Raw genomic sequence first — 26,073 nt, 5'->3', positions numbered from 1 at the left:
TGCTTGTGGGTAAAAGCGGGGAGGGGGGCGGCCGGATAGTGATGGGACACCTCACTGGCTTGTAGGGTTGCCACCTCCAGGTTGGGAAACTCCTGGAGATTTGGGGGTGGAGCCTGGGGAAGGGGGGGACCTGAGGGGGAGCACAACGTCACAGGAAGTCGCCCCCCTCCAAAGCATCCATTTCCCTCCCCCCCCCCAACTGATCTCCCCGGTCTGGAGATGAGCTGTCATTCCGGGGGATCCCCAGGGCCCACCGGGAGGCTGGCATCCCTACCTGCTTGTGCGGCTGCCACCCTGCAGGCGGGGCCTGGAGATCACCCAGAGTTAAAAACTGGTCTCCAGGCGACAGAGTTCCGTTCCCCTGGGGAAGAGGAGGAGGAGGAGCTTGGATCTATACTTCGCTACCCAAAGGAGTCTCTGAGCGGCTGGCAAACTCCTCTCCCCACAACAGACACCCCGTGAGGTAGGTGGGGCTGAGAGAGCTCTGACAGAAACGGCTTTTTTTCCCCCAAGGACAGCTCTTGTCAGAACTGTGACTGACCCAAGGTCACCCAGCAGCTGCAAGTGGAGGAGTGGGGAATCAAACCCGGTTCTCCCAGATTAGAGTCCGCGCACTTAACCACCACACCAAACTGGCTCTCAGGAGAAAATGGATGCTCTCGGGGGTGGAATTCACTGAGGTCCCCCCCGGCTCCACCGCCCAAATCTCCAGGTCTCTCCCAGCCTGGAGTTGGCAACTGTGTGGCCGCTTGCCCTGTGGCGACGGGATTGCCAGGAGGCCCAGGGACAGTCACTGGATGGGCTGGGGACTCCCTGGAGGCCAGAAACATCAGCCACAGCTGTATGGTTGCCAACTTCAAGCTTGGAAATTCCTGGAGATTTTGGGGTAGAGATTGGGGAGGATGGGGGGGGGGGAAGGGACCTCAGTGGGGTATGATGCCAGACAGGCCGCTCCCCTGATCGGTCATTTTCACCAGGGGAACTGAAGTCTGTGGATCAGTTGTCGTTCTGGGAGTCCTTTGGGCCCCACCTGGAGGTTGGCAGCCCTGTGTGGACCAAGTGATGTCAATGGAGTGGCTATAAGTGAGGGCTGAGGGGTCCCGGTGGGAGACCCCTGCCCGCCCCTGCCACTCCCTGAGGGGCGTTCCGGCCAGAAAAAGTATCCGAGAGCCGCTGAGGTTTGTGGGCGGTGCAGAGAGGGCGCTCCGCGTGGCTCAGGGGAGCAAGGAGACCTTCCCACTGAGACGCTTTCTGTTTCCAGACGACTCCTTCGCCGGAAGAGATGCACCTCGTGACCGACGCTGCAGCCAGATGAACCTCGTGTCGATGGCGGCCCTGGCGGTGGCGGCGGCAGAGCCGGAGCTGAAATGGCTCTCGCTGTGGCTCCGGGTCCGCTGGGCGGCCGTGCTGGTGGTCCTCCTGGCCTCGCTGCTGCTGCTCCTGCTCCTCCCGCTGACCTCGGTCGAAGAGCAGTGCCAGGCCGTCCTCAAGGGCCTGTCCTTCCTGAAGGGCAGGCTGGGGCTGGGCTACGTGGGCATCGCCACCTACCCCGGGCAGACGACCAGCCTCAGCGTGACTTCGGCTGGATTGGAGCTGCTGGTGCTGAAGTCCAAAGCAACCCAAGGTCTGTGGAGGGAGACCGAGGAAGGTTCTTGGGCTGGGCCGTCATATTCAGATTATTCTTGGCTTTACCAGCAGCGGCTGGCTGTTCAGGCTTATTGTCGTGTATGTGGTTTTATACGAGTCACTTTGGAAATTCATGTTGAAAAGTGGCAAATATTCTAGAAACGTCTGAAAGGCACACAGGCCAGGGTTCTCCTAGCATAGTGCAAAGACTGTAAAACAACCTGGAATGGATGTGGGGACAGATCAGAAGTTAATCAAAACTAGAGGCGGTCGGATCTCTCAGAGTTTTTAATTTTTGCTTTCAAAACAACTCCCAACTTGGGCGAAGAGCAGGACAGTTGTGTATCAGTGTGAGCTGAGTTAGTGTGAGCTAGCTCACAGGTTTTTTAGCCTCCAGCTCACACACATTTTTGTCTCCGCTCAGGAAGGAGGGCTCCAGAGCAAACTAATCGATGTGACAGCCAAATTGCTCGCTCACAACTTTAACGTCAGTAGCTCACAAAGTAGAATTTTTGCTCACAAGACTCCACAGTTTAGAGGGATCATTGGTTGTGATGGGGGGGAGTTAAGCCTCCCTCCCTCTCCCCAACAGTGTTTCCCTGATCTAAATCTCCCCACCACAACAACCGTGGCTCCTGCTGTGCACCCCTGTAGAGTTAACAAATACAGGCACAATTCAAAGACATACTGTCAGGTCCCCAGCTAAGTCACTCTTCACACACACTATTGGCAGTGAAACGTTTATTAGAGATATGCTTGCTGTAGGTTCAAGAACTCTTGTTGGGACTGAAGAAAACCGCAGGAACTTACAGGTTATAGGTAAAAGCATAACATTCCACATTCACCCACGTCACACCTACCCCTTAGCGTTTCTATGGCAACACAGGCAGATATATGGTGCCCTATCTAACCTAGGCATGGCACACAGATTCGCCAAGGTCAGTCCCATGAGATCCCACACATGGGGCACAACTTCAGGAATAATTGTGGCTTCTGCTCCCATGCACACACACACAACACAAACACACACACACCCAGGAATTCAACAAGGGAAGGGGAAGACAAACAGAACTTAAGGAAACGAAAGTTAAGCCTGAGCTTGACACACAAACATTTTCTCCTTCAGTGCCAAAAGCAGCTCAGAGACGAGGATCTAGACTGGGGGAAGCAATGTGAGAAAATAGTCTCAGGTATCTGACCCAGGGAGCTGTGCTTCTCAAAAGCTGATACCCCGAAAATCTTGGTGGTCTCTCAGTTGCTACTAGACTTGAATCTAATGTGTCATGATCTAATGATCAGTACTTGGTCCAATGCTTTTTAACTTGTTCATTAATGATTTGGAGTTGGGAGTAAGCAGTGAGGTGGCTAAATTTGCGGATGATACGAAGTTGTTCAGGGTGGTGAAAACCAGGGAGGATTGTGAGGCACTCCAAAAGGATCTGTCAAAGATGGGCAAGTGGGCGTCAACATGGCAAATGGGGTTCAATGTGGCCAAGTGCAAGGTGATGCACATAGGAGCCAAAAACCCTAAATATAAATACACATTGATGGGGCAGAAGACTAATCAACTGGCAGAAGACTAATCAAGAGAGAGATCTTGGAGTTGTAGTAGATAACTCACTGAAAATGTCGAGACGGTGTGTGACTGCAATAAAGAAGGCCAATGCTATGCTGGGGATTATTAGGAAGGGTATTGAAAACAGATCAGCCAATATCATAATGCCCTTATATAAATCAATGGTGAGACCTCATTTGGAATACTGTGTGCTGTTCTGGTCACCACACCTTAAAAAGGATATTATAGCTTTGGAAAAAGTGCAGAAAAGGGCAACTTGAATGATAAAAGGGTTGGAACACTTTCCCTATGAGGAAAGGTTAAAGGTTTCTAAGATTATGTATGGGAAAGAGCAGGTACAGAAAGAGGTACTTTTCTCCCTTTCTCACAATACAAGAACTCGTGGGCACTCCATGAACTGCTGACCGGTCGGGTTAGAACGGATAAAAGGAAGTACTTCTTCACCCAAAGAGTGATGAACACATGGAATTCACTGCCACAGGAGGTGGTGGCGGTTACAAGCATGGACGGCTTCAAAAGGGAATTAGATAAGCATATGGAGCAGAGGTCCATCAGTGGCTATTAGCCACAAGGTGTAGATAGGGGCTCTGGGGCAAGTGATGTTCTGTCTTTTTGGTGGGGGGGGCAACAGTGGGAGGACTTCTAGTGTCCTGGCCCCACTGGTGGACCTCCTGATGGCACCTGGTATTTTTGGCTACTGTGTGACCCAGAGTGTTGGACTGGATGGGCCTTTGGCCTGATCCAACATTGGCGTCTCTTATGTTCTTAATGTGAGAAGGGTTAAACACCCCTCCCAAAGATGTCAAGTTTTCAAAAAATCCCAGGCAGTAAGGCTTGTTGTTTTATTTTATATATTTATTATTTGCATTTGTATCTCACCTATCCCACGGGACAGTCTCAGGTCTGTCGAACATCATTCGAATAAATACAATTTCAGTTGAGAACACGATAAAACATAACAATTAAAACAATGGGTACCGCTTGGAACAGCGTCAGTTGGCTATAAAGTTCTGGCCCGGTGGTGCAGTGAGTTGGTGGTCAGTAAATGGACGGGTGAGAGCAACCTCAGGGAGGCCGTAGATGGGCGCCCGCCCCCTCAGCCAAAGGCCTGGCAGAAGAGCTCCGTCTCGCAGGCCCTGCGGAATTGGAGGAGATCCCGGGGGGGGGGGAGGCTGGTCTCATTAGGGAGCCTGTTCCACCAGGCCGGGGCCAGGACAGAGAAAGCCCTGGCCCTGGTCGAGGCAAGGCGAGTGTCCTTTGGGCCAGGGACTACCAGGAGGTGTTGATCTTTCGAGCATAACGCTCTTTGAGGCGTATATGGGAAGAGGTGGTCCCTTAGAGCCATGAAGTTCTCTCTGTTCCACCTAAAAAGTGGAACAGAAGAAGCTGTGCTGTCTGAGAACATGGTCTTCTAGACTAGGGGTGTCAAACATGTGGCCCGGGGGCCAGATGAGGCTCGCAGTGGAACTGGCCATCTCCTGCTTCCAGTTCTGCTGCTGCTGCTGCATCATAGCTTGCTTCGTCAGACTCTCTTAATCACTCAGCCATTTCATGTGTTAACCTGGGTCCTAGACTCAGAACTCTGAGCATGAGATTTCTGTGGCGAATGTCGACAAATCAAAAGTAGGTTTGCAGCTTATAGAGCTCATGTTTTAGGCATGTTTTTATTCTAAGTAAAAAAAACACCTTTGTGTTTGTGTCCTTTATCAAGTTTATATCTTTGCTATCTGGCATTACATTTTATGACTCACGTGGCCTGGCCCAAGAAGGCCTCATTTATGTCAGATCCGGACCTCATAACAAATGAGTTCGACACCCCTGTTCTAGACTGCTGATGGCGGTAATGTCATTTCAGAGGTCCGGCTGGAAGCCAGAGCAGCGCTCAATCAGGCCCTGGAGATGAAGAGGCAAGGGAAGCGGGAGAAGGCACACAAGCTCTTCCTGCACGCCCTCAAGATGCACCCCGACTACGTGGAAGCCTTGACGGAGTTTGGCCTCTTCTCCGAAGAGGAGAAGGACATCATCCAGGCCGACTACCTGTACTCCAAGGCCCTGACCATCTCTCCCCGCAACGAGAAGGCGCTGGTCAGCCGCGATCGGACGCTGCCCCTGGTAGAGGAGATCGACCAGCGCTACTTCAGCATCATCGACAGCAAGGTCCAGAAAGTGATGTCCATCCCGAAAGGCAACTCGGCCCTGCGCCGGGTGATGGAGGAGTCTTATTACCACCACATCTACCACACGGTGGCCATCGAAGGGAACACTCTGACGCTTTCGGAAATACGGCACATCCTTGAGACCCGCTACGCCGTCCCCGGGAAGAGCCTGGTGGAACAGAACGAGGTCATCGGCATGCACGCCGCCATGAAGTATGTCAACACCACGCTGGTCTCCAGGATAGGGTCCATGACCCTCAGCGATGTTTTAGAGATCCACAGGAGGGTGCTGGGGTACGTGGACCCCGTGGAGGCCGGGCGGTTTAGGACTACCCAGGTGTTTGTGGGGCATCATATCCCGCCCCACCCTCGGGACGTTGAGAAGCAGATGCTGGAGCTTGTGCAGTGGATCAACTCGGAGGACGCCATGAGCTTGCACCCGGTTGAGTTTGCTGCTCTGGCCCATTACAAACTTGTGTACGTCCACCCCTTTGTGGATGGGAACGGGAGAACCTCCCGTCTCTTGATGAACCTCATCCTCATGCAGGCCGGCTACCCGCCAATCACCATCCGCAAGGAACAGCGGGCAGAATACTACCACGTCCTGGAGGTAGCCAACGAAGGAGATGTCAGGCCGTTCATCCGTTTTATTGCCAAATGCACCGAGACCACCTTAGACATGTTGCTCATCGCTACCACTGAGTATTCAGTGGGCCTTCCGGAGGCCCACGGCGGCACCACGGACTGCAAGCAGACCATCCCGGTGAAAACCCGGCCGTGAACACTGGCGTGGTGAGGAATAGTCCACGTGTCCGGACATCTCAAGGGGGTGGGACAGCAGAGGCACTTTAAGGAATTCTTTTATTTAAGTGAGATTAAGTTAAACCTTCTGTACAGCAATATCTTTAAAGTATTTATTGTCCCATTGCATCAGGCCAAACATGAAAGGCAGCGTGTGGTCCAGTTTGTCTGGTTTTTTAATGGAGTCTATAACAAATGAATATACGCTGCAAAAACCTTTTAGCAAACTAATATGTTCTATTTATGGTCATCATTTAGTAAAGTGCATAGTGTATCATCATTTCATCCTAGTCAGGTATAAATATTCATTATATTCAATAAGCAATAACATTCAATACATACAGATTGCAAACTACCAGACAATTTTGCATCAGCATTTTAAAAGTCAAGCCCCAACGAGAGTTTTATAAGCCCGCTTCTCCTTGCATGAAGTCTTCCAAAAAGGGGGACAAGCCTTCTTGTATGGATGCTTTTTGCCGGTCCTACAAAAGACACATTATGCAGCTAACATTCATGGATGGAGTACTCCTGTCATTCTCAAAGCTGCAGCTTTGAACACATTAGTTTGCTAAAAGGTTTTTGCAGTGTACATTTATTTGTCACTAGACTCTCCTAACACTGCAGCTCGGGTTGCTTCAGCTAAGGGTAACCCCAGCACGGACAGGCATTGGAGGTGGATTTGGATCAAACGCTTTTCCTAAGATACGTTCATACTGAAAGTCACCAGCTGTCGAGAGTCAAGGGGAACTACAACCTCTGCACAGAACCAAGTTCGAGTCCAGTGTCCAGTGGCACCTTTAAAACCAACAGAGTTTAATCCCGGGTACAAGCTTTCGCACAAGCTTTCTTAAAGGTGCCTGACTGGACTCAAACTGTGTTCTGGTGGGACGGACTCCACAAGGACAAAAAAGGGGAAGGGGGGAAAAACTGAACCTAAAACTTAGAATCCAGAACCTGACAAAGGTTAGTCAAGTGTAAGAAAGGGGGCCAATATTAAAAACTTAATGGAGGAAATATATTAATCAGAAATTTTAAAATTATATAAGGGCCCCCTTTATACGTAATGTATAAATAACATGATAAAACACAAGGGCTTATAAATCTGACTTGACGCGTTTCGGCCTACATAGGCCTTCCTCATAACGTGTGATTGAGCCCTTATATAATTTTAAAATGTATGATTAATAATTACATGTATTTTTATATATTTCCTTCATTACGTTTTTAATATTGGCCCCCTTCCTTACATTTGACTAACCTTTGTCAGGTTCTGGGACGGACTTCACAGCCAGTGCTTGCTGGGTTTTTGCTTGCTTGTCCAGAGGACTCTAGCTACTCACTGTGTGTGGACTCCCGCTGCTCTAAAGTAGTTCCCCTTGAGAGCCAGTTTGGTGTAGTGGTTAAGTGCACGGACTCTAATCTGTGAGAACCGGGTTTGATTCCCCACTCCTCCACTTGCACCTGCTGGATGACCTTGGGCAAGCCATAGTTCTGGTAAGAGCTGTTCTTGAAAAACAGCACTTTCTGTCAAGAGCTCTCTCAGCCCCACCTCCCTCACAGGGTGTCTGTTGTGGGGAGGGGAAGGGAAGGGAAAGGAGACTGTAAGCCGCTTTGAGACTCCCTTGGGTAGTGAAGGGCGGTGTATATAGCCAATCTCTTCTTCTCTCCTGCTTCTTCTTGCGAGTCAACACTTCGGTGTCTTCCACATAGGGGCGGGATCTTGCAGTTTCCCTGTAGCCAGCGCACCTACAGATAAAGGACAGGAGCGACAGGGGCTTCCACATGGCAGTTTCCCCAAGAGCTTTATTGCTCCAGTCCCCCAGCAGTGACCACCCCACCCTTGGGCAACCAGGGCTTTTGCAGTTATTTTAATTGGCACTAGAATATTGTTATATTGATATACTATTGTACCAAAAGGTGTAGCAGTTTCTCCCAATCCCCAGGTTCCACTTTAAAAAGTCGCCTTCCCTTGCAGAGATCACCTTTTTTTGTATGTCTCCACAAGTCGAGGAGCTAGAGACTTTTTTAAAAATTGCAGCTAGGAATCCAGAGAAACTGCCAACACCTGTCAGTACAGTGGTATATTGATGCAATGGTATATTCTAGTGCCTTTTTAAAAAAAATTAAAAATCCCAAGTAGTGGGGGGATAACTGGTTACCTTGGGGACAGAATCAAGGAAAATGGCTGCCCCGTGGGCCAGGAAATTGGAATTTCCCACCCACACAGCAGCCATCCGGGCTTTACTGAGATCTTCTGCAAAACGTTCGAGCAAAGCAGGTTTGAGAGAGACCGGAGAAGGGGGGGGGGGATCCACGAATGCGCTATGATGAATTTGGAAGACACTTGGGTCACCTTCGCACTCAGTAGGAAGCAGCTGTTGGTCTGAATCCATCTCCAAGCTCAAAACCAGCTGCCCACAACCTCCGCAGCCTGATGTGTTGGCACAGTGGTCTCGCCTTCCTTTCTTTCCAATACAGACACTCCTGTGACACTCAACTTGAGCTCGGCTCCTTGGGAGGGCCCCATTAGTCCGGTGTGCATCTCAGGGGGGCTGAGGGGAGTTTAATGAATGCTGAAAGGGTGGGGGGGAGGAGATAAGAGCGTGTCTGTTGTGCCAGAGGTGGTGGCACACATCCCATTAGGCGTGCCTACACAGCTGGCGAGTGGCCTCGCCTTGATCCTGGTCTCTGTCCAGTTGAAGGTCTGACTGATTCCTTCCCCGTCATTTAAAAAGCAAAGCATTTGAACAATTTTGTAAAGCCTTTTTTGATAGCACTTTACCCAGTTCCACTTAACAATAAAGGCTCCAAGACTGAGCGCTGCTTCAACCTTTTCAAAGCCAAGACATTTTTGTACTTCACTGGGGACTGGATGGGAGGGAGGGTGTATGCCTCTCACCCACAGGTACGGAGGCTAGTATTTGGCAGCCTGATATGCCACCCTTTTAAATTTAAAATGTCTCTAGCTCTTCTGCTTGCTAACAGAAACAATGTACTTGGTGGTACTTTGCTGTGGTGGCTCAAGTGGTTAAGACGCTGAGCTGCAGACCAGAAGGTCGGTAGTACGGCAGTTCAAGACCCGAGTGCCGCCTGACGGAGCAAGCTCCCATCTCTGGTCCCAGCTCCTACCAACCTAGCAGCTCGAAAGCAAGAAATTGCAAGTAGATAAAACAGGTACTGCTTCGGTGGGAAGGTAACAGCGTTCCGTGTGCCTCGGCGTCTAGTCATGCCGGCCACATGACCACGGAAACGTTTTCGGACAGCGCTGGCTCTTCAGCTTCAAAACGGAGATGAGCACCGCATCCCTATAGTCGGATTCGACTGGCTTTCGAGCAAGGGAAACCTTGACCTTTACCTAGACTTTGAAGTAATAGGGGCAAGCGGGTGGCATCTCTTTGCCTGACTGGTTTCCTGGCTTTTCTTTCTCCTCGCCCACACCGTCCCCTCTGCAAAGTTCTAAATCCAGGTCTTGGAAGAGTTAAATGAAATGCCTATTAGAAAACCACAAGCTTAGAAAACCAGTTCTGTCTCTTTGTAGCCAAGAACTGAAATAGGTGACACTCAAGCTTGACGTAGCATTGCAGGTCCTTTGGCATAGCGGCTCAGAAGAGAACACACCGTCCCTGCGGTGTCCTGCACCAAGTATTCCACAGAGAGTAATCTGGGCTCAAGGGACAAAACCTTGTGAGGTTTCTGTATGAATCGTTGCACCAATAAAACAAGAGGAACCGACTTTCCTGTTCAGGAAGCTGTGCGGACGAGAGAACTCATAGCGGGGGAATCCCAGGCATGCTTGCTAAGAGGCAGGTCCCTCTGCCGCAGAGAACTGTTCCTTAGAAATATGCACATCAGACTGCAGCTTTTAGTACCTTGGACTCCATTATACACAACTGAACCGACCAGATCCTAGGAAATATCTAACCTCTACAACTCTCCAAATTCAGGGAGCCTTCACTGGACAAAACAAGCCGTTTAAGGCCTCAAAACTGCCTTAATCACTATATAATGTATACTATCTAAATCACTATGGCTGGTAACCAGTGTTCTCTCTAAGCTGAGTTAGTGTGAGCTAGCTCACAGGTTTTTAGCCTCCAGCTCACATTTTTGTCTTAACTCAGGAAGGATGGCTCCAGAGCAAACTAATTTATGCAGTATCCAAATCACTTGCTCACAACTTTAATGCCAGTAGCTCACAAAGTAGCATTTTTGCTCACAAGACTCTACAGCTTAGAGGGAACATTGCTGGTAACCAGTGTTCCCTCTAAGTGGAGTTAGTGTGAGTTAGCTCACAGTTTTTTAGCCTCCAGCTCATACATTTTTGCCTTAGCTCAGGAAGGATGGCTCCAGAGCGAACTAATTTATGCAGTAGCCAAATCACTCACAACTTTAATGCCAGTAGCTCACAAAGTAGAATTTTTGCCCACAGCTTAGAAGGAGGATTGCTGGTAATTAGAAAAAGCTTTTAAAAACGTTCACACCAGGATGCCTGGTGGATAGGGAAGGGATCTTTGCCATGCAAAACCAAAGCGTCTGGTTCTTATGGCCCGTGTTCAAACTACGCTTTTATTTTTCAGTGTAGGGAGGAGCAGCAGAGAAAGAAGCTCCAGGTTTATTTCAGTCTGTGAAATAACTTGGTCAGAGCCATTCAACATTACTTAAAGATGTTCTAACAAGGTACTCCCAATTCCAGTGTTTTGGGTTTTTTCTAAAAAAAATCCAGTGTTGGTCACTCCAGGCAGTCCTGTTCACTGAAACGATAAATGCTTAAGTGCAATTTATTTTCTCCACCCAAACAAGCCCTCTCCCGTTCCACTCACACTCAGCACAAGTGACAGGTTTGGAGAACTATACTTTAATGAACCCAAGGAAGAAGGGATGTTCACGCTTCACATTATCTACAAAACAAAAAAAAACTGAACAGGCCAGAAAATAAAATTCAGAAAATTAAACGGCCAAGATTTTTTTTTTTTTTTTAAGTACAGATGCTCACAAAACAAAACACTGAATGGTCTACTAAAGCGGGACAGCCGAGCTTGGAGATTTCCCAAGGATTGTGTTGAACAACGCTTAAAAATAACTGGCATGTCATTTAAAAATAACACTATATATATATATATATATTATATAGATATATAAAAAAAACATACCAACTTCGGTAAATCATCAATCCCGTTTCATTACAAACGCCAGTTCCGGCACCCCAGTACTAAAATAGGCCATTGTGGTTACACTATTTATAACAACTTTAGACAGGAGGTGGATACAGCCACGGCTTGGAGGGGGGCCTGGGTCTGTGTGTAAAGGGCTGGATCCTGCTAATTAATTCTGCTAAAACATAAGTGCTCTTCCTCCAGCACAAGAAGCATTACCCTATCCCCGGGGGGATCTCCTTTTGCCAGAAGAAGCCACCAACGTTGGCAGGACAGATCCACGGGATCCAACCCAAACTGTACTGTGTGGCCAACTGCCACCCGCCGGATCTGTGGTTGTGGTGGGATTCTGCGAGTCACAGCAATAAGCTTTCATGTGAAATTCTTCTTCTGTCAAGAAGATCGTTGAAGAACAAAGGCCCTCGATTAAACACTCTATTATAACCCAAGCTCCAATGTGAGTTCTTTCCACATTACCCCTCAATATGAGGGAGCACTTTTAAGATTTAAAGCCATTTGACCAGATTCTGCCTCCCCCCCCCCACAACCATGACACCCAACGCACACCCCATGCCTTCCTCTCAAATTTCAACAGCTTCACGCTGTGCTGAGCTTGGCAGGTGCGGGAGTCCAGAGGAGAACAAGCGTGGGGGTGGTGACTTCCCGGGGCTCCACGCCCCCCCTGCCCAGGGCGACTCATTTGTTCAGAAGCATCCGGGCAAAGTCCGCATTAGACATCTTTTTGGGCTCCTCTGTGGGAAGGGCTGGGATCGCAGGTGGGTCCTGGGCCACTCCGTTGGCCGCCTTGGCGGTGGGATTGCTCTGGCGCTGCAAAGCACGGGGGACCATCGAGAGCTGGGTCCTTCCTTTCCCGCGGCTTTGGAGAGAACAAACACCACACCACTGAAGTTACACACAGAATACTGTGCACGGAAATAGAAAAGAACTAAAGTTCTGCCAAATTCTATATCATGAAAGCAAGATTCGGCACCCTGTACACCTTTCATCTGGTTTCAAGAATCACGAGGAAACACAAATAGCAGGTGGGGACCTGAACCCCCCTCCACCAATCACCCAAAATCTTGCTGTCCCTATTTTAGCCCCAACATTTTCTCCCCAGGCATTTAAGAACGCTTCCACAGCTACAAGGCCTGGCAACCTGGTTTCTCAATGCCTTTTTCCGCCCAAAGGCCCCACATAATCCCATGCTTTCAAAAAAAAGCTAGGAAGTTCAAGCCCTCCAGCCAGTACATTTTATCTGGAAGGAAGCGGATCTCTAGACACATCCGCAGTTAACAGCCGTTCCTCCATCTGGGAGTCTCTATCCCCACGAGAACTGCCCCTTCACTTTGGAGCCTTTGCATTTCCCGAGGAACTCCTGCAGTCAGTGCTCCCGCTTCTTGCGACAAAGGCGGAAGGCGTCCCCAGAACATCCAGCACTTCCTGACACAGGGAAGACGACCACTCCGTGGGGCGTGAGGCTTCGTGTACTCCTCGCCGCCGCCCCCCCATATGCAGGCAAGCCCCCAAACGACTCACCTGCCATAGATCTGCCGTGGAAACGGTGCCTGAGGCCCTCTCCCCGCAGCCTCGGACCTCTCCTGGAATCTTCGGGTAGGTGGGTTGCTGATGGCCACCTTAATGACGTGGTCCTTGATGGTCAGGCCATCCATCTTCAGCACCGCCTGGGAGGCCTGCGTCTCATTCTCAAACTCCACATAGGCCAGACCCTAAGAGAAAGGAAGGATGCCGTGTAATTTAAAAGGTAAAGGGTTCCCTTGCTCGAAAGCCAGTCGAATCCGACTCTAGGGTTGCAGTGCTCATCTCCGTTTCAAAGCCGAAGAGCCAGCGCTGTCCGAAGACATTTCCGTGGTCATGTGGCCGGCATGACTAAACACCAAGGCGCGCGGAACGCTGTTACCTTCCCACCGAAGTGGTACCTATTTACATACTTGTAGTTTCTTGATTTCGAACTGCTAGGTTGGCAGGAGCTGGAACTAGAGACGGGAGCTCACTCCGTCATGCGGCAACCGGGCCTCGAACTGCTGAACTACCGACCTTCCGTAGCCTGCAGTTCAGCATCTTAACCACTTGAGCCACCGCTGCTTCGTGTAATTTACTGAGTGCCAATTCAGAGAGGTCGTTTATTCTTTTTACTGACACTGTGGACCGCCAGAAAGGCAAACAAGTGGGTTCTAGATCAAATCAAGGCTAGAAGCTAAAATGACCAAACAGATGATAACATCTGAAATATGGTGTTGGAGGAGAGTTTTACTGAAACGGTGGACTGCCAGAAAGACAAATAAGTGGGTTCCAGATCAAATCAACTCTAGAAATTAAAATGATTAAACTGAGGTTGTTGTACTTTGGCATCCTTAAGAGAAGACGAGTCACCGGAAAAGACGATAATGCCAGGAAAAGAGAAAAACCCAACGTGAGGCGGATGGACTCAATCATGGAAACCACAGAGGCCTTCAGTCTGTAAGACCTGAGCCAGGCAGTTGATAGAGAGGACGTTTCAGAGAACATTCATTCACAGGGATGCTGTAAATCAGAGGTGAGTGTGTGTGTGTGTGTGTGTTTGTGTGTGTGTGTGTGTGTGAGAGAGAGAGAGAGAGAGAGAGCGAGAGCGAGTGAAGTGCTCACTCGCTCTCACTCTCTCTCTCACACACACACACAGACTTAGCACGAGGAAGCAACCTAGAATGGCCACGGTTCAGAAACCAAGCGTAGCTTTTCAGAAGCAAAAAAGGACCCAGCTGGTCAGCAAGAGTGCTTCCTGAGGGATCAGAACCAGGTGCATACGAGGGTGAGAAAATATAACCCCCAGGACCCCTCTAGTTATCTGTATCAATTACTTTCTGAATCTGTCCATTCTAGCTGGCTATCTCACATTGAAACCAAAGTATGCTCCTTGAACTTACCCTTAGAATCTCTATCCTTGCTTTCTGAGTCTGAGGCCTTTTTAAAAACAAGATCTAGTTTATTGGGCTCAGAATTGCAAACTCTCTATAGTTTGGCTAACATAACCTGTTCTCCCCTAAATTTAGGGATTGTTCCAAATGCAAATCTTCCAGCTGTATATCTTTATCAATTTACTTATAACCCCCAATCCTGACCAGGCCAAAGATTACAGCAGCGGAGGCATCAAATTTTTATCCGGTCCTTCCCTCTAAGGAACTCAGGGTGGCACTGAGGGTCCTCCTCTCCCCCAAATCATCCTCACAGCCACCCTGGAGAACAGGTGAAGCGGACAGAACCTGACCGGGCCAAGGTCACGGAGACAGTTCCGTGGCTGAATCAGGATTTGAACCCGGGTCTCTCCAGGTCTTTAGTCTGACACTCCAGCCGCTAAAAGAGAACGCTCACAAATCAGGCAATATGTGGTCCGTTTTAAAAGGCATTCTGTCTGGCTTGCTGCGGCATTCAGAAAACTGGACTCAACCCACTTTCCTTGGCGGTGGGGTGGGGTGGGCCCCATGCCACAAGTGGTCTCTGCACTGGAGACCTTGCAGTGTCCCCTAGAACCCTTTTTATTCCAGAACAGTGCTGTTGTTTTAAAGTTTATTTCTCGGACGGTGCTTTTTAAAATGTCTTCAGACGTCAACTGTTCCGCCTCTGGTTTTACATTTTTCTGTGCTGTTAAGTTTTTCTTTTCTGAGCTACCGTGAGTGTTTTTCCACCCCCTTAAATAAAAGCAGGGTTATCGATAAATGATTCAGTGCCACACAAAAAGGGTTCCCACTCTCCTCTGTGCCAACCCACCTTTACAGTCAACAGTACCACCAAAACGACCGGTGCAGGGGTGTCAAACATATGGCCCACAGGCCAGATCCGGCCCCTGCAGGGCTCCTATCCGGCCCGTGAGCAACTGGCTCTCTGCTGCTTCCCACTTCCTGCATAGAGGCTCCTTTTGCCCAGTCTCTCCTATTTCCTGCTTCGCAGAGGAGAGAAAGAAAGCCAAGCTTCCCTTCCCTCGAGTGCCTGAGGGCTCCTCCCCCTCCTCCTCTGGGGAGGGAGAGGGCGGGAAAGAGCCAGAGAGAGCACACCAGAGAGAGAGACAGAGAGAGAGAGAGTCCCATGGCACCTTAAAACCAACAATGTTTTATTGCAGGTATAAGCTTTTGTGTGGCTGCACACATCTTCAGAGAGCACACCAGACAGACAGACAGAGAGATGCAGTCCCATGGCACTTGGAGAGATCTCCTTTTCCAGTTCTAACGGGGGGGCTAACAGCACAGCTTGCATTCTTTATTAGTGGAAGGGAGCAAGAGTCCAGTAGCACCTTAACAACTACCAAAATTTGTGGCAGGGCACGAGCTTGCATAAGTCATTGCTCACTTCTCCAGATATAGCTAGAATGTGAGTCCATCTGTCCTTATATCTTGGAGAATGAAGTGACTTCAGAAGCCAAATGAAATACCAGGCGCTGGTAATGAGAGAAGAAACCTAGGTCTCAATTCAGTCCAGGAGGATGCATTGTCTTGAGCTTCATTATTAGTTGCAATTCAGCAGTCTCTCTAATCTCCCTTTGAAACTCCTTTGTAAGAGAACTGCTGCTCTTAGGTCAGCAACTGAATGTCCTGGAAAGTTAAAATGTTCCCCCACTGGTTTCTGAATGTTGTGGTTTCTAATAGCAGTAGAAAGAGTAAGAGTCCAGTAGCAACTTTAAAGACTAAAAAAAATTGTGGTAAGGTATGCACTTTTGTGAATCACTGCTCCCTTCTTTAGACTGATATCCATTTATTCTTTGCATCCTCCTGGACCAAACTGAGACCTAGGTTTCTTGTCTCATTATAAATGCTGGTATCTCCACGCCTACAACCCCTCTGCATATCACACCTAATCCAATCATGCCTGCTATTGCCATTCAGCACCTGAAACCATCTTTATAAAGTCTATCTCTCTGGTACCTCAAGTTACATTTCATGGCACACATGGCACAGCCTGACAGAATGACATTTATGTCAGATCCGGCCCTCATAACAAATGAGTTCGACGTCTATGGACCAGTATGTCCAAAAGGAGCCCAGCCAAAAGTTCTTTCAGTGGACTGCCCAGAGTCCCTGCAGAGCAGGCCCTGCCTGTGAACGTACCTTGGGTTTCCCTGCTCGGTTGGTAACCAGCCGGATCTCCTTCACGTTCCCGTGGGCCTTACATGCTTCCTCCAGCTCCTCTTTCGTACAGGAGAAGGGCAGGCCGGATATGAAGAGCTTGTGTTTCTCCAGAGCAGTGCTGTACTTGAACACCTGCAGGGAGTAGAAAGGGCCGTCTTTTCCCTCACCCTCAAACAAGCTGAGGCCAGGGATCAGTGTCCTGCTGGCTCAGGCAGAAGGCCTCTCCCACTGGAGACAGCGCTCGCATGGTGTCTCCTTTGAAGCAGCCCGCCACCTGTGTAAAGTGGCCACATGTCCCCCGCAGCCGCTTCACACGGGTTCCCTGCATCAGCCTGGCAGGTGCTGCTTGGAGGGTGAACTGCTCAAGGCCACAGACCCACCTGAGCTCAGCCACACCCCGTGCTAAGCCAGCAGAGGGTCATAATCGGAACCCAGCTGCGGCTCGGTGGATGAGCCTCTGCTTGGCATGCAGAAGGTCCCAGGTTCAATCCCCGGCATTTCCAAGGTTTCTTTAAAAAACAGAACCAGGCAGTAGGGGATATGAAAGACCTCAGCTGCTGCTAGTCTAGGTAGACAATACTAACCTTGGTGGATCAATGGTCCAATTCTGCATAAGGCAGCTTTCTGTGTTTATACTGGGGCATGAACTTGTACCTACTTCCTTCCTATATAGATTTTAGTCCTGGAACCCTTTGGGTATATCTATTAGGTGACAGTCAGAGAACTGGATCATATGCAGTAGCAAAATTCTGTGTGACAGCACTCAAAAAGCGGTACCACTTGACGAAGGAAACGTCAGTTGCTGGGAAAGAAATTAATGAAACGAGTGTGTCTTTTACACATGTATCCCATATCTTCTATGTGTTTACTCATTTTAACTTGTCCTTTTTATCTCTATTTATTGTGACTGGCCTTATGACCGTAATAAACTTACGGTTTGGCAGTGAATTCCACATTTTTTTTACATCCTTCCAAAAACCCAAACTAGCAATCGCATTCAGGGTAGGGGGCTTCACGATCCAGATTCCCGTACCTTGAAATCCGGGTTCTTGGCCTTGTCCACGCATGGAGACACAAACATCGGCCGCCCTTCGACGATCCTGCGGTCCAGGCTGAGGGCCTGCAAAGCTGCCTTCTCGTCCTTGAACTCGACGTAGCAGTAGCCCCGGAAAGTCCCCTTGTTGTTAAAGATGGGGCGGATTTCGCCCACCTCCCCGCAGCTCTCAAAGAGCTCTTGCAGCTTCACCTCCGGCTCCGCCATGCTGTAGGAGAGGTTGCTGACAAAGACCGTGACGTTCTCCTTCTCACTGTTGTGGAGGATTTTGGGGGGTTCTTTCCATCTGGAACCTGCCGCCGCCTCTTTGGAATTCGGATCTCCTTTCCCGGGTGCGTCTCGTCCAAAGAGCCCCGTTTCCGTCTCCATTACTTCCTCCTCCTCGTCCGGCACGTCTCCGCCTCCCTTCTGCCGCTTGCTGGGCTGCTCTGCTGGTGGGAGGAAGGTCAGTGAGCTGAGACTCTCCCCATGAACCACACAGGCATTTGCAGCAGGCGGGTTAAGCAGGTGGGACCCAGAAGTGAAAAGGATATTATAGCATTGGGAAAAGTGCAGAAGAGGGCAAGTAGAATGATAAAAGGATTGGAACATTTTCCCTGTGAAGAAAGGTTAAAGCGCTCGGGGGTCTTTAGCTCGGAGAAATGACGGCTGAGGGGTGACATGATCGAGGTTTACAAGATTCTGCATGGGATAGAGCAGGTAGAGAAAGAGGTACTTTTCTCCCTTTCTGACAATACAAGGATTCCTGGGCACTCCATGAAATTGCTGAGCAGTCGGGTTAGAACGGATAAAAGGAAGTCCTTCTTCACCCAGAGAGTGATTAACACATGGAATTCACTGCCACAGGAGGTGGTGGCGGCTACAAACGTGGTCAGCTTCAAGGGGGAATTAGATAAGCATATGGAGCAGAGGTCCATCAGTGGCTATTAGCCACAAGGGATAGACAGGAACTGTCTGTCTGGGGCAAGGGATGCTCTGTATTCTTGGTGCTTGGGGGGGGGGGGGAAAAGAGTGGGAGGGCTCCTGCTGTCCTGGCCCCACTGGCAGACCTCCTGAGGGCACCTGGTATTTCTGGCCACTGTGTGACACAGAGTGTTGGACTGGATGGGCCACTGGCCTGATCCAACATTGGCTTCTCTTATGTTCTTATGAAGTAGGCAACAGAGCCCACCATTCTCCTGTGCCCTCTGAACGCTCCACTTCCCATCCACAGATGGGCAGCTGGACATGCAGCACAGTCAGCAAGGACCAGGATCACAAGGCATCACCAGGTACCCTCCTGCTTTCTTCTCTGCCTACCACATCCCCTCCTACAAAGGGAGCCACAGAACCCCAATATATTTCCTCCCAGACCCCTGATACGCTCTGTCATGATCTGGGCTGTGCCACCAGAGGCCTACTAGGCCCAGGGAGCCTGGCTAGCAGTAGGTGAGGCTGAGCCTACAACTCCCAGAAGCCCCTGAGAGGTTTTGGAGCCAAAATTGACCAATAGGAAAAGAGGAGGGCTTGGAATAAAAGATCTGGAGCAGCAGGAAAAGCTGTTCTTTCTTCCAGAGGGCAGAGCCAGAAGAGAGGCTGCTGCAGAGGAAAAACCCTCATCCTGAGGGAAGGGTGAGTGGTGTAAGGCCACTTGAGATAGTGAGCTAGGGAAACTAAATTTAGATGCGTTAGGGCATTTGATTTCTTTTCTTTTCACCCACTTACTGTTATTATTCTGCACCTTGTTTGACTTCCTATAAAATAAACCTTTTCCTTGTTTCACTCTGCCTGGTCCTCACGCCTGTTATTCGGCCAAAAGGGAGGTCTGAAAGTCTTGGGAGGGGTACTGTGGGCCTTCTCAAGGGAACCTAAATCCAAAGTGGTGGCAGCGTCAGGTGACACCCCACCTGAGTTGTGACATGCTCTTATGGGCTGGCGGGGAGGGCAGGGGGCAGGAGGAGGATGCTCAGGGGCCCAACTGCTCCAGGCCTCCTGGGAACGAGGGATGCGAGCGCCACATACAGAGGCAGGCACCCAGACTCGCAACAGGAGAGGGCTAAGCTCCTCCCCGGCTGACAGCCCCAAACAATCTGTCAGCTTCACTCGTCTGGGCAGGATGAGCCACCGGGTGGCAAAAGATATTCAAACACTGAACTCAGGATTTCTGCAAAGATGCCGGTTGCCTCGCTGTGGCCCTCTCTGCAAACCCCAGCACGTCTGCTCCGGTGTGAGTCCTGATTGCCCAGCAAACGCAGTCAGGGTTCCAGATGCCAACTCAAGCCCCCGTTGCCTCATCCCAGCCAAAAGAGGAGCACCCTCAAAGCCACGGGCGGAGCAGTTCCTTTGGGCAGGCGGACAGCGGGGAGAGGTTGAGGTTGGCCGGAGAGGCCGCCTGCTTGGACGGAGCCCCTACCTTCCTCCTCCTGCCCCCAGTCCCCGTCACCGTCTTCATCCACTTTGCGCTTGTCCCCGGCCTTGGGCTTCTTGGACTTTTTGGCCGCTCTTTTCTCCGCCCGGGACTGCTTCCGCTGCTCGGCTCTCTCAGATTCCTGTCTGGCGAGGGCCGCCTCCTTTCCCGCAGCCTGGAAAGCACAAACCAGAGAGGATGTCCACACTCCCAACGGCTGCAGAGCTCTTCCGCTACCCTGGAGAGGAGCCCACACCCAGCAGGGGACGGGAGAGACAAAGGAAGGGACGTGGAACCCAGTGGGGGGAGGAGGAGGAACAGAGGGAAGGCCCGGGCCCAGGGTCAAGGCTCACCCACCCACCCCTGACCACCCCACGCAAGGGCTGCAGCCCCAGGAGGGCTTCTCACGCCACTCGGAACACTTGGGGAGGGGCATCTTCTGAAGGCTCCCCCTCCAATTACAGAGGTAAAGGTAAAGGTTTCCCTTGCTGGAAAGCCAGTCGAATCCAACTCTAGGGGTGCGGTGCTCATCTCCGTTTCCAAGTCGAAGAGCCAGCGGTGTCCGAAGACTTTTCCGTGGCCATGTGGCCCGGCATGACTGGACGCGCCAAGGCGCACGGGACGCTGCTAACCTTCCCACTGAAGCGGTACCTATCTATCTACTTGCAATTTCTTGCTTTCTAACGGCTAGGTTGGCAGGAGCTGGGGCCGGAGACGGGAGCTCACTCCGTCACGCGGCACTCGAGACTTGAACTGCCGAGCTACCGACCTTCCGGTCTGCAGTTCAGCGTCTTCACCACTGAGCCACCGTCAGCCCCTCCAATCACAGAACCCCTAAGCAATTCTTTGGGGGCCTGTTCTGTTGGCCTGGCCCCATCATCTAGGGTCAGCCAGAGATGGACGCACACGTGTGTGCGAGAGGAAGGATGCCAATCAAGAAGGCTCTAGGGAATGTTCTTGCTTTGGCCACAGCTCTCGGGGGCAAAGCAGAATGAGGCAGCCTTAACACGCCCAGTACAAAAGATGGGCTCCTCCAGCAGTCTACCTAGGGACAGAGGGAGGGGTTTCTAGCCTGCTGCCCGAAATCACAATGCGGGAGAGAGAGCTGCAAATCCGACAGCCAAAACACAGAGTGAAGGCAGTCATGCCTGAAAAAGAGACACCCTCACTTAGACCTCCGAAGCTGCCCCCACCTTGGCCCGCTGCTCATTCACTCGCGCTAGCCGGTTCTCGATCTTCTGAACGGCGGCGTCCCAGTCTTCTAACGTGCCTGAACGAGAGAGGAGAGAGCAAAGAGAAGATGATTCCCTGCCCATGCTGCAACGCTCCTTCAGGAAGAACAGCCAAGAGTCAAGGCCAAGAGTCATAATAAATAACTGCACAATAACTGCAACTGCATAAGCCAGTCGGAACATTTCAGGACCAACTGGGACGCCATCCGACACCCAGAGCAATGTTCCCTCTAAGCTGTGGAGTCTTGTGAGCAAGAATTCTACTCTGTGAGCTCCTGGCATTAAAGCGGTGAGCGAGCGATTTGGCTCCTACATAAATCAGCTTGCTCTGAAGCCACATCCTTCCTGAGCAAAGGCAAAAATGTGTGAGCCAGAGGCTAAAAAACTGTGAGCTAGCTCACACTAACTCAGCTTAGAGGGAACCCTGACCCAGAGGTATGCTTTTCGAGTCTGAATGTACTCTTTTAATAAAAAAAAGAGCTTCTAGTCCTTGTCAAAAATGAAATGTGGCATATGGCTGGGGTGGGGGGGGGGAGGGACAGCACGGCCAATCCAGCAGCCTCCAGCTGAAGTAAAAAGTCTGTGTTATTTGCTAGCAAAATATTACACAGTCGTTCTAAGAACCTGGAAGGGCAATCTGGTTACTGTTAAAAACCAATCACACCTTAGAAGTAAAAAATTATTTCAAGAGTCCACTAATTAGGCAAAGTATCATCTGGCACCTCCTGACCATCTGTACCATGGTCTTCAGTTTCGAGGACAACACAGAAGAAGAGGAGAGGTTGGATTTATACCCCACCCTTCACTACTCAAAGGAGTCCCAGAGCGGCTTACAAACTCCTTTCATCCGGTATCGACTCCCTTGTAATTTCCACCCATTAGATCTAGTCTTGCAATCCGGAGCAAGAGAGAATCGATCTGCTCCATCTTATACATGACGGCCCTTCAGATACTTGAAGACTGCAATCATGTCCCCTCTAAGCCTTCTCTTTCCCAGGCTAAACATACCCAACTCTTTCAGCCTTTCCTCATAAGACTTGGATTCCAACCCTCTCACCCTCCTGGTCGCCCTCTTCTGGACACGCTCGAGCTTGTCAACATCCTTCCAAAAATGCGGTGCCCAAAACTAGACACAGGACTCCAGGTGAGGCCTGACCATAGCAGAATAGAGCAGAACTACCACCTCCCGTGATCTGGACACAATGCTTCTGTGAATGCATCCTGAGATTGCATTCGCTTTCTTTGCAGTCACATCGCACTGCAGGCTCATGTTTAGCTTGTGAACACCTAGATCCCTTTCACATGTGCTGCTGTCAAGCCAAGTCCCTCCCATTCTATATCTGTGCCTTTGATTTTTTGTACCTAAGTGTAGGACTTTGCACTATGTCTATTGAAATTCATTTTATTTGTCTCAGCCCACTGTTCCAGCCCATCTAGATCATTTTGAATCCTGACTCTGTCTTCTTCAGAATTAGCAATCCCACCTAACCCAAGAGGGCCTCTTGCTTCTCCTGCCAGCTCCCAGGCCTTCCGTTCCTGCCCCCAGGCTGCTAAAAGCTCCACACCGCCGAAGCCACAACCCCCAGAATTCCCCTTGCAGAGCCTAGACTTTGGGCCCACCAAATCCTCTGGGTTCCTCAGGCAGGTCCCAACAGCCCAGACAGACACACACACCTGTGCCACACTGCCAGCCCAGGGGAGTCCAGCACACTGTTCCCTGCCAGGAGCAGTGTTCCCTCTAAGCTGAGTGGGTGCGAGCTAGCTCACTTTTTTTTAGCCTCCGGCTCACACATTTTTGCCTTAGCTCAAGAAGGAGGGCTCCAGAGCAAACTGATTTATGCAGCAGCCAAATGGCTCGCTCACAACTTTCATGCCGGCAGCTCACAAAGTAGAATTTCTGCTCACAGGACTCCACAGCTGAGAGGGGGCACTGGCCAGGAGTGCCATGCTATACCACCCGAGGACTCTCAAAAGGGCTTGGAACCCAGAAAGGCATCATAGCATCTTACCTTCAATTCTTTCTAGCGTAAGCAGCACTTCACAGACATGCTCCGGGTAGTCGGTCGTGCACTGCACAGCCCGATGCAAGGCCTTTCTGCAGTGCTGTGTATCGCCATGTGCCCTGTGGCCAGAGAGGAGAGGAAAGGGAGGGGCTTTAGTGCTGCCACACAGAACACGGCAGGCTTCCTACCTGAGCAGCAGCATCCCCAGCTGAGTGACACCCTTTCTAAGCATGCCGGGACTTCGAAGGACACCCTGCATTTTTTGGAAGTTCTTCTTGCACTGTGGCTCCTCCACAGCATCTTTCACACACACACACTAGCTAGAAAACATGGACTGCCGTTCACACTCGACGCAAAACTCACAACTGTCAGAGGCAGGGAAAAACAGGAAGGAGGAGCAACGAGAACAGAGTAACGGGGCAAGGGGGTAAGAAATCCTAAAAAATGAGCAATACAACGTTGGCTTAAACATTAAACATGACTTTGCAAACCGAAATCGCCTTCAAACAGGATGGTTTTAAGACGGTAGAGGGGATTTTCATTCTGCTCTTTCTGTTTTTTTAACTCGTCACAAGTCTCTGGGAGTTTGAAAGCTGCCTCCCAGTTACACCGGAGAAATCGGAACTGCTAGGTAGGATCCACGAAACCTGTCACACTACTGGCTGCAACAGCAGAAGGCTCCCAAAGCCAGGAGAAAGCAGCGCTGTTAGTGGAACAGATCCAGGGGATCCAACCAGCTGTCTCCTTTAGCACTCAAAAAGGCCCCTGCGTTGCACAGATGGGAGACGCCCCGCTGGGGGCTCCACCAGAGCAGCACTTGCAAAATCTCTCACCGCTCCAAGTTGTAGTACTCCAGCCACATGTTGGCATACTTGGCGTTCCCTTTCGTCATGATGCTGTCCCAGAGCTCTCGTGCCTTCTGCATGTTGTGACACAGGCGGGCCTGCGGAGAAGCCAGGAGAAAACCTGAAGGTCAGATCTGTTCCACTGCAGATCTAGCGGGTAGACTTATTGTCCGGAGGCCAGGTCTACCACTATCGTGGACTGGGGCGGGCAGACCTGTTCTCCAGAGGACAGGCCTACCAATACAGTGGAAAGGGGAGGGTAAAATTTGGCTTGATTCTGTTCTCTCTTATAATGTCCCCGCCGGCATTTGGTAAGCCTAGTCTTGGCACTGTAGGACCTGACGTTTTGCCAGTCCAGCTGTGACTGGCATCCTCAGAGGTATGACACAGAAAGATGGAGTACGCTCCGTGTCACGGTGAGAGGAAAAACGGTAGGCGGGTAATTTATTACTACTCAGGAAGATGGGGTGGGGCTGAGTCGTTATCATGGAGGAATTCCCCAGGCTGTGAAACATGCTAATGGAGGAGCTTTCCTGTTACCCCTCGGAGGATGCCAGTCACAGCTACTGGCGAAACGTCAGGTCCTACAATGCCAAGACCAGGGCCAGACAACCCGGAAAATCTACAGCAACTAATGAACTCTGGTCGTGAAAGCCTTCGATAACAGGAAAGCTCCTCCATTAGCATGTTTCAGCCCCACCCCACCTTCCCGAGTAGATATAAATTACCCGCCTACCGTTTTTCTTCTCACCTTGACACAGAGAGTACTCCATCTTTCTGTGTCATACCTCTGAGGATGCCAGTCACAGCTGCTGGCGAAACGTCAGGTCCTACAATGTCAAGACCAGGGCCAGACAACCCGGGAAATCTACAACAGCTAAAAGAATTTATTCTGAGATTTTTACTAGGTTATGGAAATAATCTTAAAAAAAAATTAATTTACGCAACGGTCAAATGTAGACTCACTCACAACTTTAATGCTACTAGCTTTTTTCGCTCACAAGGTAGAATTTCTGCTCACACCACTGTGGAGCTTAAAGGGAACATTGCGATGCTGAAAAAGGCCTCTCCAATGATGGGAGTGATTGTCTGTTGTGTGATGCTGTCATGATCTGGGCTGTGCCACCAGAGGCCTACTAGGCCCAAGGAGCCTGGCTAGCAGTAGGTGAGGCTGGGCCTACAACTCCGAGAAGCCCGTGAGAGGTTTTGGAGCCAAAATGGACCAATGGGAAACGAGGAGGGCTGGGAATAAAAGATCTGGAGCAGCAGGAAGAGCTGTTCTTTCTTCCAGAGGGCAGAGCCAGAAGAGAGGCTGCTGCAGGGGAAAAACCCTCATCCTGAGGGAAGGGTGAGTGGTGTAAGGCCACTTGAGATAGTGAGCTAGGGAAACTAAATTTAGATGCGTATGGGCATTTGATTTCTTTTCCTTTCACCCACTTACTGTTATTATTCTGCACCTTGTTGTTTGACCTCCTATAAAATAAACCTTTTCCTTGTTTTACTCTGCCTGGTCCTCACGGCTGTTATTTGACCTAAAGGGAGGTCTGAAGGTCTTGGGAAGGTGCTCTGGGCCTTCTCAAGGGAACCGAAATCCAGAGTGGTGGCAGCGCCAGGTGACACCCCGCCTGAGCCATGACAGATGCGCTCGCTGTGTATCAACAGAGCAACCGTACCTCAATCCTTGCCCAGGTCTGCATTATGATACATGAAGGGTCCCCGCTCTCGCTAAACCCTGCAGACAAAGGAGACCAAGATTAGACCCCACAGACAGAAAAAGAGATTGGATTTATACCCCACCCTTTACTACCCAAAGGTGTCTCAGAGCGGCTTACAAACTCCTTTCCCTCCCCCTCCCCAACAGACACCCTGCGAGGTAGGCGGGGCTGAGAGAGCTCTGACAGAAACGGCTCTTTTTCAAGAACAGCTCTTAAGGCTTGCCCAAGGTCATCCAGCAGGTGCAAGTGGAGGAATGGGGAATCAAACCCGGTTCTCCCAGATTAGAGTCCGCCCACTTAACCACTACACCAAACTGGCTCAGAAGAGGCAAGTTCTCTGAGCAACGGAAGTGCAGCAGCATCTGGGCTGCCTCGCGCTGAACACTGGAAAAGATCCCTTGAAATCAGGCCC

The 26,073-nt window shown here is 50.4% G+C and overlaps 2 protein-coding genes across 3 annotated transcripts in view; one reads left to right on the top strand and one right to left on the bottom strand.

Moving 5' to 3' along the window:
- FICD (FIC domain containing) overlaps positions 1–6,359 on the top strand; it is a 6,542-nt gene extending 183 nt beyond the window's left edge. Inside the window, exons 2-3 of the mRNA XM_015413251.1 lie at positions 1,262–1,624; positions 5,058–6,359. Coding sequence (XP_015268737.1) covers positions 1,312–1,624; positions 5,058–6,139 — 1,395 coding nt within the window. The 5' untranslated portion in view covers positions 1,262–1,311 and the 3' untranslated portion in view covers positions 6,140–6,359. The remainder of the gene's footprint in view (positions 1–1,261; positions 1,625–5,057) is intronic.
- Positions 6,360–10,999: 4,640 nt separating this feature from the next.
- Positions 11,000–26,073, bottom strand: part of SART3 (squamous cell carcinoma antigen recognized by T-cells 3) — a 26,967-nt gene continuing 11,893 nt past the window's right edge. The window contains exons 11-19 of one of the 2 annotated variants that reach the window (XM_015413229.1): positions 25,620–25,678; positions 23,935–24,044; positions 23,108–23,220; positions 21,060–21,136; positions 19,873–20,041; positions 17,460–17,911; positions 16,406–16,558; positions 12,849–13,039; positions 11,000–12,186 (exon numbers count right to left, since the gene is read on the bottom strand). In XM_015413229.1, the coding sequence (XP_015268715.1) occupies positions 12,006–12,186; positions 12,849–13,039; positions 16,406–16,558; positions 17,460–17,911; positions 19,873–20,041; positions 21,060–21,136; positions 23,108–23,220; positions 23,935–24,044; positions 25,620–25,678 (1,505 nt within the window). In that variant the 3' untranslated portion in view covers positions 11,000–12,005. The remainder of the gene's footprint in view (positions 12,187–12,848; positions 13,040–16,405; positions 16,559–17,459; positions 17,912–19,872; positions 20,042–21,059; positions 21,137–23,107; positions 23,221–23,934; positions 24,045–25,619; positions 25,679–26,073) is intronic. The other variant, XM_015413230.1, reaches the window with a different exon arrangement.

Source organism: Gekko japonicus, unplaced genomic scaffold, assembly GCF_001447785.1.
Source record: "Gekko japonicus isolate JY-2015 unplaced genomic scaffold, Gekko_japonicus_V1.1 scaffold10, whole genome shotgun sequence".
Lineage (NCBI taxonomy): Eukaryota > Metazoa > Chordata > Lepidosauria > Squamata > Gekkonidae > Gekko > Gekko japonicus.
This window is presented reverse-complemented; position numbering and strand designations above follow the sequence as displayed.